Consider the following 13710-nt stretch of genomic DNA (forward strand, 5'->3'; position numbering starts at 1 on the left):
AAGGGAAGCCACACAACGTGCAGTGTGTCACAGAACTATCTGGGGGTGAAACCTGATTCAGATCACGTGAGAAATCCAGGTCTCCGGGATACACGTTAGTACCAAAGCAATACCGCCACCGTGTGGTCTGTGTGTGAATGGCAGATATTAAATCCTTTGGCCCTTTTTACCTTCTCTGTATATTTGTGTTGCTTTTTTTTTGTGTGGTTTTAGGATTCAAAAAAACAGGACGTGATAAATATTTGCGATTTAGAGTTCTGACAAGTTATCACAAAACCACATCAACTGCTACTGAAATCTGAGGAAACACATGTTGCTCAGCCTTGTTTTTATACTAAAAAGGTGCAATCCCTGATAACAGATTGAACAAGGTGACAATAGAAGCCTTTAATGTAACACCTCCCAGCCTATTTAATGCAGATTTGACCGATTTCTAAATTAATGTCCAACCCAACAGGACAATGAGAAATATCACTTGTTATATTTATGTAAATGGAATAAAAAATGTGCGACAAACTATAAAAGGCCAATTTTGATAATGCAAATGCATGTGCTCGTATCTAACGCATGTGGCAAACACGGATTGCATGGTCTGTTACTAATCCCAAACTGCACTAGGATTTTCCCCCGATCAGATGCGTTATATACCATGCGGGTGTGAGGGCATCATTTCATGCACACTTATTCTGACACGTGCACATATAATCTGTATTTTAGTGAGGCTCAAAAAAAGTACATGAGGGAAAATAATCGCAGGTTATTAACCCCAAATCCTACTTCCCGAGCACGAACCACATTACTAACACAGCAGCGCCACCCTGTGGGATGTGTGTGACCTGCAGATTATCTGAAGGGGATTCTCGGCGATTGTCACTTTGTCTGCGGTTCTCCCGCCTCTTACTAACAAAACAACACAAGTGCAGCAAACACGTGGCTGGGTAGGAAGCCAGAAAGAGCTAAAAATACATCACATAAGATACTTTATAATATATAATAGCTACAAAAGCAAATAACTGAGAAAGTGCAATGTATAATAGAACACTTCCCTTTTATCCCGAGCACAGATGACATATGAGCATATCTCTTATAGTGATAAAGTGGGTGGCTCTTAGAAGAGCCTTTGTGTTTGTGGGTCAGTGATGAGATCGGGGTTACTTGGCGCTGGTATACTTGGTGACCGCCTTGGTGCCCTCGGACACGGCGTGCTTGGCCAGCTCTCCCGGCAGCAGCAGGCGCACAGCGGTCTGGATCTCCCGGGAAGTGATGGTCGAGCGCTTGTTGTAATGAGCCAGACGGGACGATTCCCCTGCGATGCGCTCGAAGATATCATTCACAAAGGAGTTCATGATGCCCATGGCCTTAGAGGAGATGCCGGTGTCAGGGTGAACCTGCTTCAGCACTTTGTACACGTAGATCGCGTAACTTTCCTTCCTGCTCTTCCTACGCTTCTTCCCATCCTTCTTCTGGGTCTTGGTCACGGCTTTCTTAGAGCCCTTCTTGGCCGCTGGCGCAGACTTGGCTGGTTCAGGCATGTCGGGCGATGCTTCTTCTCCAAACAGCAGAGAAACAATGTCACCTACTGACCGTTCTGTTCTGACTGACAGATTAAATCTGTCAGTGGTGATATTGGATACCGAGGCTTGAGCCTCATTACTCCAAGTTCTCTTGTTGAGTGTATTGTCGCACTCTTTAGGAAGCTTCTTGATCTGTGTTACTTGCCACAGTTGAGTTGGTTTCACAGGTTCAGCGCTGTGATGGGTCGTGGGTAGCGGTCAAATGGGTTTGCAGAGATCGCAGCAAGCTTCTTGATCAGCGGGTTTGAGTTCTGGTCCAGTTCCTTGTAGAATTTCTTGTTGAGCTTCTTTAGATGTTCATCTAACATCTCGATACCCAGTTCCCTATGAAGGTCTGCTATTCTTGTAGGAAGTGGAGCGTTGGACGCAATCCGCAGCGCCTTGTTCTGTAATTTTTGGAGAGATGATCTTTGATGTTGGTGGCAACCACTCCACACCGGGGAGGCGTATGTCATTGTGGGTCTAATGATCGCCTTGATCACATTGACTTTGCTCTTGATGGGCATGGTCCTTGTCTTCAGCAGAGGGTACAGTGCTGCCAGCTTGGTTGTTGCCTTCTGTTGAATCTTCTCAATGTGGTTTCTCCAGCTTAGTTTGCTATCTAGGATTACACCTAGGTAAGAGCTGTTTGGCTCCCATTTGACAGCCTCTCCGTTGAGGGTGATTGGCGGGTGTGCCTTGATCCTCTTTTTGGTAAACAGTGTAGCTGTAGTCTTGCTGGAGTTCAGTCCTACTTGCCAGTCGCTGTACCATGTTGATAGCATGTCTAGTGCTTTCTGGATGTTCTTAGCTACTTCTTTCTCTCTGAAGGACTGGGAGATGACTGCCACATCGTCTGCGTAGAGTGCCAGTTGAGTCTTGTGGAGGTCTGTGGGGATGTCATTCATGAAGAGGTTGAAAAGGAAAGGTCCCAGGACTGATCCCTGTGGCACGCCAGCGCGGATGGGGCGTGTTGTTGAGAGCTCTTCTCGCACAGCCACGTGGAATGTGCGCTCCCGCAAGTAGCTTGCAGTCAGCTTAATCAGGTAGTTTGGGAATTTCAGGTTGATCATTTTGTGCAGTAGTCCTTCATGCCAAACTCTGTCAAATGCTTTGGCCACGTCCAAGAAGACAACTCCAGTTGATTTGTGGATGTTGAACCCATGGCTTATTATGTCAACGACTCGCAGCAGCTGATGGTTGGTTGAGTGGTCCTTCCGGAATCCAAATTGCTCCTTTAGTAGAATGTTTTTACCAGAGGCAAAGTGGCGGAGGCGCGTAAGAATAACTTTCTCCAGGAGTTTCGACAGTCCAGAGAGCAGGCTTATCGGACGGTAGTTTGCAGGATCCCTCCGTGGTTTTCCAGGCTTTGGAAATACAATGACCTTGGCTTCCTTCCAGGATTGAGGAAAGTGCTGGAGCCGCATGCATGCATTGAAGATTTCTGTGAGGCATTCCATGGCTGCCGGCGGAAGCTTCTTGATGGCCAGGTTGGTAATTCCGTCACTTCCTGGTGCTTTGCCATTTGCCAGCTTTTCTGCAAGTTGCGTTATCTCAGTCCTGGTGCATCCTTCAAGGGTTTCCGCTTCGGTCTCTGGTAGGTGCTCGGTAAGATGCCTGTTAACTCCTTGCTCAACTTCCCGTGCTATTTTGCTGGCTTGGTTAGGCCTAAAAGTTGTCTCCAGTGTGTCAGCGAGAACCTCTGCCTTGTCCTTGTTGCTACATGCCAGGTGGGTCTGGCCCTGGATAGGTGGATTAGGCTCCTTCTTCCCGGTCAGGCGTCGGGTCATTCTCCAAACAGAGTTGTCGGATTCCTTCAGCTTGGCTGCTGCGGCCTCCCACCGCTACCCCCGGTGTTGGCTGATTTGCTGTCGCAGTAGTCTGGCAAGTGCGTTGTACTTTACCAGAAGGTCAGGTGTGCGGAACTTCTGCCACTGGCGTCGGGCCCTGTTTTTCTCAGCAATCGCTTGCTTGATCCCGCTCGGTAGGTCGTAGATGGAGCAGCGTTTGGGCATCTGTTTTGGGACGCTGTGCTCTATTGCATGTTGGACTGCGGTAGTAAAGGTGTTAACAGCATCATCAATGTCTCCGTTGGTGTCCAAGGGGCGGGGGTTTGTGATGTTGCTCAACTCTTCTTTGTACAGGCTCCAGTTCGCCCTGGTGAAGTTGTACCTGGGTGTTTGCTGGTGGGTTTCCATCTCGTCGCCAACAGTAATGGTAACTGGGTTGTGGTCTGAGGTCAGTTCCGCCAGGGTTTCCAACTGGACAGAATGTTTCACGTTCTTCAGTAAGACAATGTCCAGGACATCCGGTGTGTGGCTTGCAGTGCCTGGGTAGTGGGTGGGTTCTGTAGGGCCAGCCACTACAAAGTCACTCTCCTTTGAGTAAGCAAGAAGAGCTTGTCCTCTGGAGTTTGCTGTCCTTGAGTTCCAGCACCGGTGTTTGGCATTTAGGTCTCCCCCGATGATGGTTGGGACAGTGGAGTCCAGCAGAGCTTCCAAGTCTCCCAAATGTAGCTTCACCTTAGGGGGGCAGTAGGTGGCAATTAGTCGCAGTGGTCCTGTTGCAGTCTTTACCTGTACTCCAGTGGCTTCAATACTCCGGAGGGGTGGTAGTGCAATCTCATTATGGCTGACCCGTGTGTTAACAATCACAGCCGTCCCACCACCTCTGGCTCCTGTTGCCCGGTCGGTACGGTATACCCTGTGGTTCGCCAGGCTTAGTTTTTGGTTTCCTTGAAGGTGGGTCTCCGAGAGCAGAGCTGCGCATACATTCCTCGATTCCATCAGGTGAAGGAGTTCATCTGTCTTCTTGCTGATACCATTTGCATTCCACATCACGATGACAGAACTGCGTTTAGATGTTGCTGCCATGGTGGTTAGTTTCTGTGCTCCTGAGAAGGGCCGGGATGAGATTCGCTATCATTGTCACAATGGGGTGAATATCCATTCTCGCAATAGCGCTCGCTATTTTAAGGATGATCTCTAGCCAGTTTGTTGGGCTTGCGGTTCCGCCTGCGGGGTCCGGGTTGGCCGCCTCAACGGGGTTGGTGGATGGTGTCCTGAGAGTTTCCGCGTAGGTCTGTCCGTCTGGGTTTTGCATCCTCTGGGTGGATGCCGTGCCTTGGTCTGGGATCAGGTGTTCTGTGGTCCTCTGTCTCTCCGGCGCCAGGCGGGGAAGCTGGTATTGAGTAGTGGGTGTCTTCCTTGGTGCCTGCTCCATCAGGTGGGGTGTCCGCTTTTCCCGTGCCTCTTGCTTTGCTTTTGTGAGGTACGGGCAACCACGGTAGCTTGCCGGGTGTGGGCCTTTGCAGTTTGCACATGTCGCCGGCTCCTTCTTCCTATCTCGTGGGCATTCCTTGGAGTTGTGGTTCTCTCCACAACACACACAGCGTGGCTTCTGGTGGCAGAATGCAGAGGTATGCCCGAGCCGTTGGCAGTTGAAACACATGGTTGGGCCTTTTCTGCCCTTTGGCGCTTCTGTGGTTACCACACAGCTACAGAGCTTGGTAATCTTGGTAAGATCTGCAGGCTGGCTCTCCGGGGTTTCTGCCAGTGTGACAATAAACAAAGGGAACTTCTTGGTCTTGTCCACCGGGGATGTCAATTGGGCTACGCTCTTGACTGGAAGTCCATGTTCCGCGAGGTCGTGGGAAATCTCCCCCACGGAGGCGTTTGCTGGTAAGCCGCGAATTACAAATTTCTGGGGCTTTAGGCGCGTCAGTGGGAAAGTGTAGTATTCTATGCCCTGCTTTGCAAAGCAGTCCGTTAAGCTCCGGTAGTCGTCCACAGTTGTGGTAGTGATCTTTGCGTGGTTCGCCCGTGGTTTAACTACAAACGGGGAAGTGCAGTGCTCGGTGAGGATGTCGACAAGGTCCTTGTGGGTCTTCATATTCCTAACCATTACCGGTGGTATGCGAATCTTTTTGGGTGGGAGTGCAGTCTCTTCATCGTTGCACCTGGGCCCTGAGCAGTCATCGGCATTAGCAAGTGGCTCGAAGCGGTTTGATGTTTTGATGCCTTGGTCTTCCTTGTGCTTCTGCATCTTTGTCTTTGCTACCGATGGAGGGGAAGAACCATTGGAGCTATCAGAGTTTGCTCGCCCTCTCTTCTTCACTAAAGTGTAGTCCATGTCTTCTGCAGCATCATGTATTGCAGTCTCCATAGGTGGCACATTTGCCTCTGCCATAATAAGGCGCAGACCAGAGCCACGCACCCGCACGGCGGCGGGCACACGGCACAAATCAGAGCCACACGCACGGCGGCGAGCACTCTGCACAAATCAGAGCCACGCACACGGCGGCGAGCACACGGCACAAGTCAGAGCCACGCACCCGCACGGCGGCGAGCACACAGCCCAAATCAGAGCCACGCACCCGCACGGCGGCGGGCACACGGCCCAAATCAGAGCCACACACACGCACGGCGGTGAGCACACGGCCCAAAGCACGCACGCAGGGAGCAAGAGCACACGGCGCAGGGGGGGGCACGGCACCAAGTTCAGGGGGGGCACAGCACAGAGCGCAGGGGGGGCACAGCAGAGCGCAGGGGGGGCACAGCAAAGAGCGCAGGGGGGGCACAGCACAGAGCGCAGGGGGGGCACAGCACAGAGCGCAGGGGGGGCACAGCACAGAGCGCAGGGGGGGCACAGCACAGAGCGCAGTGGGGCACAGCACAGAGTGCAGGGGGGGCACAGCACAGAGCGCAGGGGGGGCACAGCACAGAGCGCAGGGGGGGGGCACAGCACAGAGCGCAGGGGGGGGCACAGCAGAGCGCAGGGGGGAGCAGAGAGCACAGGGGGGCACAGCACAGAGCACAGGGGGGCACAGCACAGAGCGCAGGGGGGGCACAGCACAGAGCGCAGGGGGGGGCACAGCACAGAGCGCAGGGGGGGGCACAGCAGAGCGCAGGGGGGAGCAGAGAGCACAGGGGGGCACAGCACAGAGCACAGGGGGGCACAGCACAGAGCGCGGGGTGGGGCACAACACAGAGCACAGGGGGGCGCAGCACAGCGCACAGGGGGGGGCACTGAGCACTGGGGGGGGCACAGAGCACGGGGGGGGCACAGAGCACAGGGGGGGGCACAGAGCACAGGGGGGGGCACTGCACTAAACAGGGGGGGCACTGCACTAAACAGGGGGGGGGGGGGCACAGCACTAGGCAGGGGGGGGGGGCAAGGCCGGGGGTCACAGCAAGTCACAGCTCTGGGCTCAGTACTGCACACAGAACTCAGCATACAGTGCAATAAAGCTATAAAGCAAAGCGATGGGCAATGACCCACGTGGCAGCGGCGGCTCTCCCCCACGTGGCAGCAGCGGCTCTCCCCCACGTGGCAGCAGCGGCTCTCCAAACGGGCCAGTCAATACATCCCCGACTGAAACTCCGGAAAGTGGTGTCGGCGGCGGGCGCTGTGATTGGAAGTGACCCACTCGAGGAGTCATCAGCCTCTCCGGTCAGTTCAATCAATCTGAATCAATGTCACCTAAACCTGACCGTTCTGTTCTGACTGACAGATTAAATCTGTCAGTGGTGATATTGGATACCGAGGCTTGAGCCTCATTACTCCAAGTTCTCTTGTTGAGTGTATTGTCGCACTCTTTAGGAAGCTTCTTGATCTGTGTTACTTGCCACAGTTGAGTTGGTTTCACAGGTTCAGCGCTGTGATGGGTCGTGGGTAGCGGTCAAATGGGTTTGCAGAGATCGCAGCAAGCTTCTTGATCAGTGGGTTTGAGTTCTGGTCCAGTTCCTTGTAGAATTTCTTGTTGAGCTTCTTTAGATGTTCATCTAACATCTCGATACCCAGTTCCCTATGAAGGTCTGCTATTCTTGTAGGAAGTGGAGCGTTGGACGCAATCCGCAGCGCCTTGTTCTGTAATTTTTGGAGAGATGATCTTTGATGTTGGTGGCAACCACTCCACACCGGGGAGGCGTATGTCATTGTGGGTCTAATGATCGCCTTGATCACATTGACTTTGCTCTTGATGGGCATGGTCCTTGTCTTCAGCAGAGGGTACAGTGCTGCCAGCTTGGTTGTTGCCTTCTGTTGAATCTTCTCAATGTGGTTTCTCCAGCTTAGTTTGCTATCTAGGATTACACCTAGGTAAGAGCTGTTTGGCTCCCATTTGACAGCCTCTCCGTTGAGGGTGATTGGCGGGTGTGCCTTGATCCTCTTTTTGGTAAACAGTGTAGCTGTAGTCTTGCTGGAGTTCAGTCCTACTTGCCAGTCGCTGTACCATGTTGATAGCATGTCTAGTGCTTTCTGGATATTCTTAGCTACTTCTTTCTCTCTGAAGGACTGGGAGATGACTGCCACATCGTCTGCGTAGAGTGCCAGTTGAGTCTTGTGGAGGTCTGTGGGGATGTCATTCATGAAGAGGTTGAAAAGGAAAGGTCCCAGGACTGATCCCTGTGGCACGCCAGCGCGGATGGGGCGTGTTGTTGAGAGCTCTTCCCGCACAGCCACGTGGAATGTGCGCTCCCGCAAGTAGCTTGCAGTCAGCTTAATCAGGTAGTTTGGGAATTTCAGGTTGATCATTTTGTGCAGTAGTCCTTCATGCCAAACTCTGTCAAATGCTTTGGCCACGTCCAAGAAGACAACTCCAGTTGATTTGTGGATGTTAAATCCATGGCTTATTATGTCAACGACTCGCAGCAGCTGATGGTTGGTTGAGTGGTCCTTCCGGAATCCAAATTGCTCCTTTAGTAGAATGTTTTTACCAGAGGCAAAGTGGCGGAGGCGCGTAAGAATAACTTTCTCCAGGAGTTTCGACAGTCCAGAGAGCAGGCTTATCGGACGGTAGTTTGCAGGATCCCTCCGTGGTTTTCCAGGCTTTGGAAATACAATGACCTTGGCTTCCTTCCAGGATTGAGGAAAGTGCTGGAGCCGCATGCATGCATTGAAGATTTCTGCAAGGCATTCCATGGCTGCCGGCGGAAGCTTCTTGATGGCCAGGTTGGTAATTCCGTCACTTCCTGGTGCTTTGCCATTTGCCAGCTTTTCTGCAAGTTGCATTATCTCAGTCCTGGTGCATCCTTCAGGGTTTCCGCTTCGGTCTCTGGTAGGTGCTCGGTAAGATGCCTGTTAACTCCTTGCTCAACTTCCCGTGCTATTTTGCTGGCTTGGTTAGGCCTAAAAGTTGTCTCCAGTGTGTCAGCGAGAACCTCTGCCTTGTCCTTGTTGCTACATGCCAGGTGGGTCTGGCCCTGGATCGGTGGATTAGGCTCCTTCTTCCCGGTCAGGCGTCGGGTCATTCTCCAAACAGAGTTGTCGGATTCCTTCAGCTTGGCTGCTGCGGCCTCCCACCTCTCCCCCCGGTGTTGGCTGATTTGCTGTCGCAGTAGTTTGGCAAGTGAGTTGTACTTTACCAGAAGGTCAGGTGTGCGGAACTTCTGCCATTGGCGTCGGGCCCTGTTTTTCTCAGCAATCGCTTGCTTGATCCCGCTCGGTAGGTCGTAGATGGAGCAGCGTTTGGGCATCTGTTTCGGGACGCTGTGCTCTATTGCATGTTGGACTGCGGTAGTAAAGGTGTTAACAGCATCATCAATGTCTCCGTTGGTGTCCAAGGGGCGGGGGTTTGTGATGTTGCTCAACTCTTCTTTGTACAGGCTCCAGTTCGCCCTGGTGAAGTTGTACCTGGGTGTTTGCTGGTGGGTTTCCATCTCGTCGCCAACAGTAATGGTAACTGGGTTGTGGTCTGAGGTCAGTTCCGCCAGGGTTTCCAACTGGACAGAATGTTTCACGTTCTTCAGTAAGACAATGTCCAGGACATCCGGTGTGTGGCTTGCAGTGCCTGGGTAGTGGGTGGGTTCTGTAGGGCCAGCCACTACAAAGTCACTCTCCTTTGAGTAAGCAAGAAGAGCTTGTCCTCTGGAGTTTGCTGTCCTTGAGTTCCAGCACCGGTGTTTGGCATTTAGGTCTCCCCCGATGATGGTTGGGACAGTGGAGTCCAGCAGAGCTTCCAAGTCTCCCAAATGTAGCTTCACCTTAGGGGGGCAGTAGGTGGCAATTAGTCGCAGTGGTCCTGTTGCAGTCTTTACCTGTACTCCAGTGGCTTCAATACTCCGGAGGGGTGGTAGTGCAATCTCATTATGGCTGACCCGTGTGTTAACAATCACAGCCGTCCCACCACCTCTGGCTCCTGTTGCCCGGTCGGTACGGTATACCCTGTGGTTCGCCAGGCTTAGTTTTTGGTTTCCTTGAAGGTGGGTCTCCGAGAGCAGAGCTGCGCATACATTCCTCAATTCCATCAGGTGAAGGAGTTCATCTGTCTTCTTGCTGATACCATTTGCATTCCACATCACGATGACAGAACTGCGTTTAGATGTTGCTGCCATGGTGGTTAGTTTCTGTGCTCCTGAGAAGGGCCGGGATGAGATTCGCTATCATTGTCACAATGGGGTGAATATCCATTCTCGCAATAGCGCTCGCTATTTTAAGGATGATCTCTAGCCAGTTTGTTGGGCTTGCGGTTCCGCCTGCGGGGTCCGGGTTGGCCGCCTCAACGGGGTTGGTGGATGGTGTCCTGAGAGTTTCCGCGTAGGTCTGTCCGTCTGGGTTTTGCATCCTCTGGGTGGATGCCGTGCCTTGGTCTGGGATCAGGTGTTCTGTGGTCCTCTGTCTCTCCGGCGCCAGGCGGGGAAGCTGGTATTGAGTAGTGGGTGTCTTCCTTGGTGCCTGCTCCATCAGGTGGGGTGTCCGCTTTTCCCGTGCCTCTTGCTTTGCTTTTGTGAGGTACGGGCAACCACGGTAGCTTGCCGGGTGTGGGCCTTTGCAGTTTGCACATGTCGCCGGCTCCTTCTTCCTATCTCGTGGGCATTCCTTGGAGTTGTGGTTCTCTCCACAACACACACAGCGTGGCTTCTGGTGGCAGAATGCAGAGGTATGCCCGAGCCGTTGGCAGTTGAAACACATGGTTGGGCCTTTTCTGCCCTTTGGCGCTTCTGTGGTTACCACACAGCTACAGAGCTTGGTAATCTTGGTAAGATCTGCAGGCTGGCTCTCCGGGGTTTCTGCCAGTGTGACAATAAACAAAGGGAACTTCTTGGTCTTGTCCACCGGGGATGTCAATTGGGCTACGCTCTTGACTGGAAGTCCATGTTCCGCGAGGTCGTGGGAAATATCCCCCACGGAGGCGTTTGCTGGTAAGCCGCGAATTACAAATTTCTGGGGCTTTAGGCGCGTCAGTGGGAAAGTGTAGTATTCTATGCCCTGCTTTGCAAAGCAGTCCGTTAAGCTCCGGTAGTCGTCCACAGTTGTGGTAGTGATCTTTGCGTGGTTCGCCCGTGGTTTAACTACAAACGGGGAAGTGCAGTGCTCGGTGAGGATGTCGACAAGGTCCTTGTGGGTCTTCATATTCCTAACCATTACCGGTGGTATGCGAATCTTTTTGGGTGGGAGTGCAGTCTCTTCATCGTTGCACCTGGGCCCTGAGCAGTCATCGGCATTAGCAAGTGGCTCGAAGCGGTTTGATGTTTTGATGCCTTGGTCTTCCTTGTGCTTCTGCATCTTTGTCTTTGCTACCGATGGAGGGGAAGAACCATTGGAGCTATCAGAGTTTGCTCGCCCTCTCTTCTTCACTAAAGTGTAGTCCATGTCTTCTGCAGCATCATGTATTGCAGTCTCCATAGGTGGCACATTTGCCTCTGCCATAATAAGGCGCAGACCAGAGCCACGCACCCGCACGGCGGCGGGCACACGGCACAAATCAGAGCCACACGCACGGCGGCGAGCACTCTGCACAAATCAGAGCCACGCACACGGCGGCGAGCACACGGCACAAGTCAGAGCCACGCACCCGCACGGCGGCGAGCACACAGCCCAAATCAGAGCCACGCACCCGCACGGCGGCGGGCACACGGCCCAAATCAGAGCCACACACACGCACGGCGGTGAGCACACGGCCCAAAGCACGCACGCAGGGAGCAAGAGCACACGGCGCAGGGGGGGGCACGGCACCAAGTTCAGGGGGGGCACAGCACAGAGCGCAGGGGGGGCACAGCAGAGCGCAGGGGGGGCACAGCAAAGAGCGCAGGGGGGGCACAGCACAGAGCGCAGGGGGGGCACAGCACAGAGCGCAGGGGGGGCACAGCACAGAGCGCAGGGGGGGCACAGCACAGAGCGCAGTGGGGCACAGCACAGAGCGCAGGGGGGGCACAGCACAGAGCGCAGGGGGGGCACAGCACAGAGCGCAGGGGGGGGCACAGCACAGAGCGCAGGGGGGGGCACAGCAGAGCGCAGGGGGGAGCAGAGAGCACAGGGGGGCACAGCACAGAGCACAGGGGGGCACAGCACAGAGCGCGGGGGGGGGCACAACACAGAGCACAGGGGGGCGCAGCACAGCGCACAGGGGGGGGCACTGAGCACTGGGGGGGGCACAGAGCACGGGGGGGGCACAGAGCACAGGGGGGGGCACAGAGCACAGGGGGGGGCACTGCACTAAACAGGGGGGGCACTGCACTAAACAGGGGGGGGGGGGCACAGCACTAGGCAGGGGGGGGGGCAAGGCCGGGGGTCACAGCAAGTCACAGCTCTGGGCTCAGTACTGCACACAGAACTCAGCATACAGTGCAATAAAGCTATAAAGCAAAGCGATGGGCAATGACCCACGTGGCAGCGGCGGCTCTCCCCCACGTGGCAGCAGCGGCTCTCCCCCACGTGGCAACAGCGGCTCTCCAAACGGGCCAGTCAATACATCCCCGACTGAAACTCCGGAAAGTGGTGTCGGCGGCGGGCGCTGTGATTGGAAGTGACCCACTCGAGGAGTCATCAGCCTCTCCGGTCAGTTCAATCAATCTGAATCAATGTCACCTAAACCCCCAGCAGCTCTATTTATAGGAGTCCTATGCAAAGTAGCAGCCCCAGCATTCTGTTCTTCTATTGGCTGACTTTATCATGTGACCGTTTATGACATCATCAGTTTTCATTCAAATTACATGATTGGTGGTTACAGGATTATGGAACTGATTGGCTGTTTTCAAAACTGACCAATCACAGAGGAGTTCAGCTGCTGTCTGAGTGTATAAATAAGGGCACAGGGGGCGGGGTTTGTCACTTCTCCTGTTACCCGAGCTGCTGTCTGAGTGATACACGATGTCTGGAAGAGGCAAACAAGGCGGGAAAACTCGCGCTAAGGCCAAGACGCGCTCATCTCGGGCTGGGCTGCAGTTCCCAGTCGGCCGTGTGCACAGGCTGCTTCGGAAGGGAAATTATGCTCAGCGTGTGGGGGCCGGAGCCCCGGTCTATTTGGCCGCAGTGCTGGAGTATCTGACCGCTGAGATCCTGGAGTTGGCCGGTAACGCTGCTCGGGACAATAAGAAGTCCCGCATCATCCCCCGGCACCTGCAGCTCGCTGTGCGGAACGACGAGGAGCTGAACAGGCTGCTCGGAGGGGTCACCATCGCTCAGGGGGGTGTCCTGCCCAACATCCAGGCCGTGCTACTGCCCAAGAAAACCGAGAGCCACAAACCGGCCAAGAGCAGCAAGTGAGCTTCACCCCCGAGACCAGGAGCAGAGATCCCCACATACCCAACACAAAGGCTCTTTTCAGAGCCACCCACAGCATCAAAAAAGCGTTATAGTATTTCACATTTCCTGCAGGACATGTTTTTATTATATTTCTATCTCCATTCTAAGTCACTTTCATTGTTTATGATAATAGTTCTCTTCATTTGTAAAGTAATGTATAATTAAGTCCTTGTATGTGGAGGTGTCAGTTCTGTCATTAGAAACAGTACTGCGTTTGATACGACACTGCAGAAAGCAAATCAATATTTAATACCATAAAGGCACCTACTGTATATATAACTTGGGGGTGAACTTTAATTACCGACATGATGATTTTAAGGGAAAAATCCCATAAAATTGATGAACTGATTAAAGTGCATTTAGTTTGCTGGAACCATAACTATAAAGCTAAACAAAAAAAAACTGTTTCTAGTTCATCGCTAAATAAATTAAAACAAAGTAGTGCAGCATGGCTAATACACTATAAAGTAGTGTTTGTTTCTGTTTGTGATTATACAAAAGGCGCAACGTGTTGGTATTAGGAGTCTATTCTTGAAACAATTTACCACACGGTGGCGCTGTTGGATTAGAAATCGGTATCTTCATTACTTGGCTTGTAAAGGCTAAAACCTGTTTTTATATCGGACACAAATTC

General features: G+C 53.1%; 1 protein-coding gene across 1 annotated transcript; it reads left to right on the forward strand.

The window, feature by feature from the left end:
• Positions 1 to 12641: 12641 nt before the first annotated feature.
• LOC142473632 (histone H2A type 1-like) lies at positions 12642 to 13037 on the forward strand. Its single transcript, XM_075580728.1, has one exon. It carries the CDS (start codon positions 12642 to 12644, stop codon positions 13035 to 13037), a length of 396 nt encoding a protein of 131 aa, XP_075436843.1.
• The last annotated feature ends 673 nt before the right edge of the window (positions 13038 to 13710 follow it).

This window comes from Ascaphus truei (genome assembly GCF_040206685.1).
Source record: "Ascaphus truei isolate aAscTru1 chromosome 12 unlocalized genomic scaffold, aAscTru1.hap1 SUPER_12_unloc_3, whole genome shotgun sequence".
Taxonomy (NCBI): Eukaryota; Metazoa; Chordata; class Amphibia; order Anura; family Ascaphidae; genus Ascaphus; species Ascaphus truei.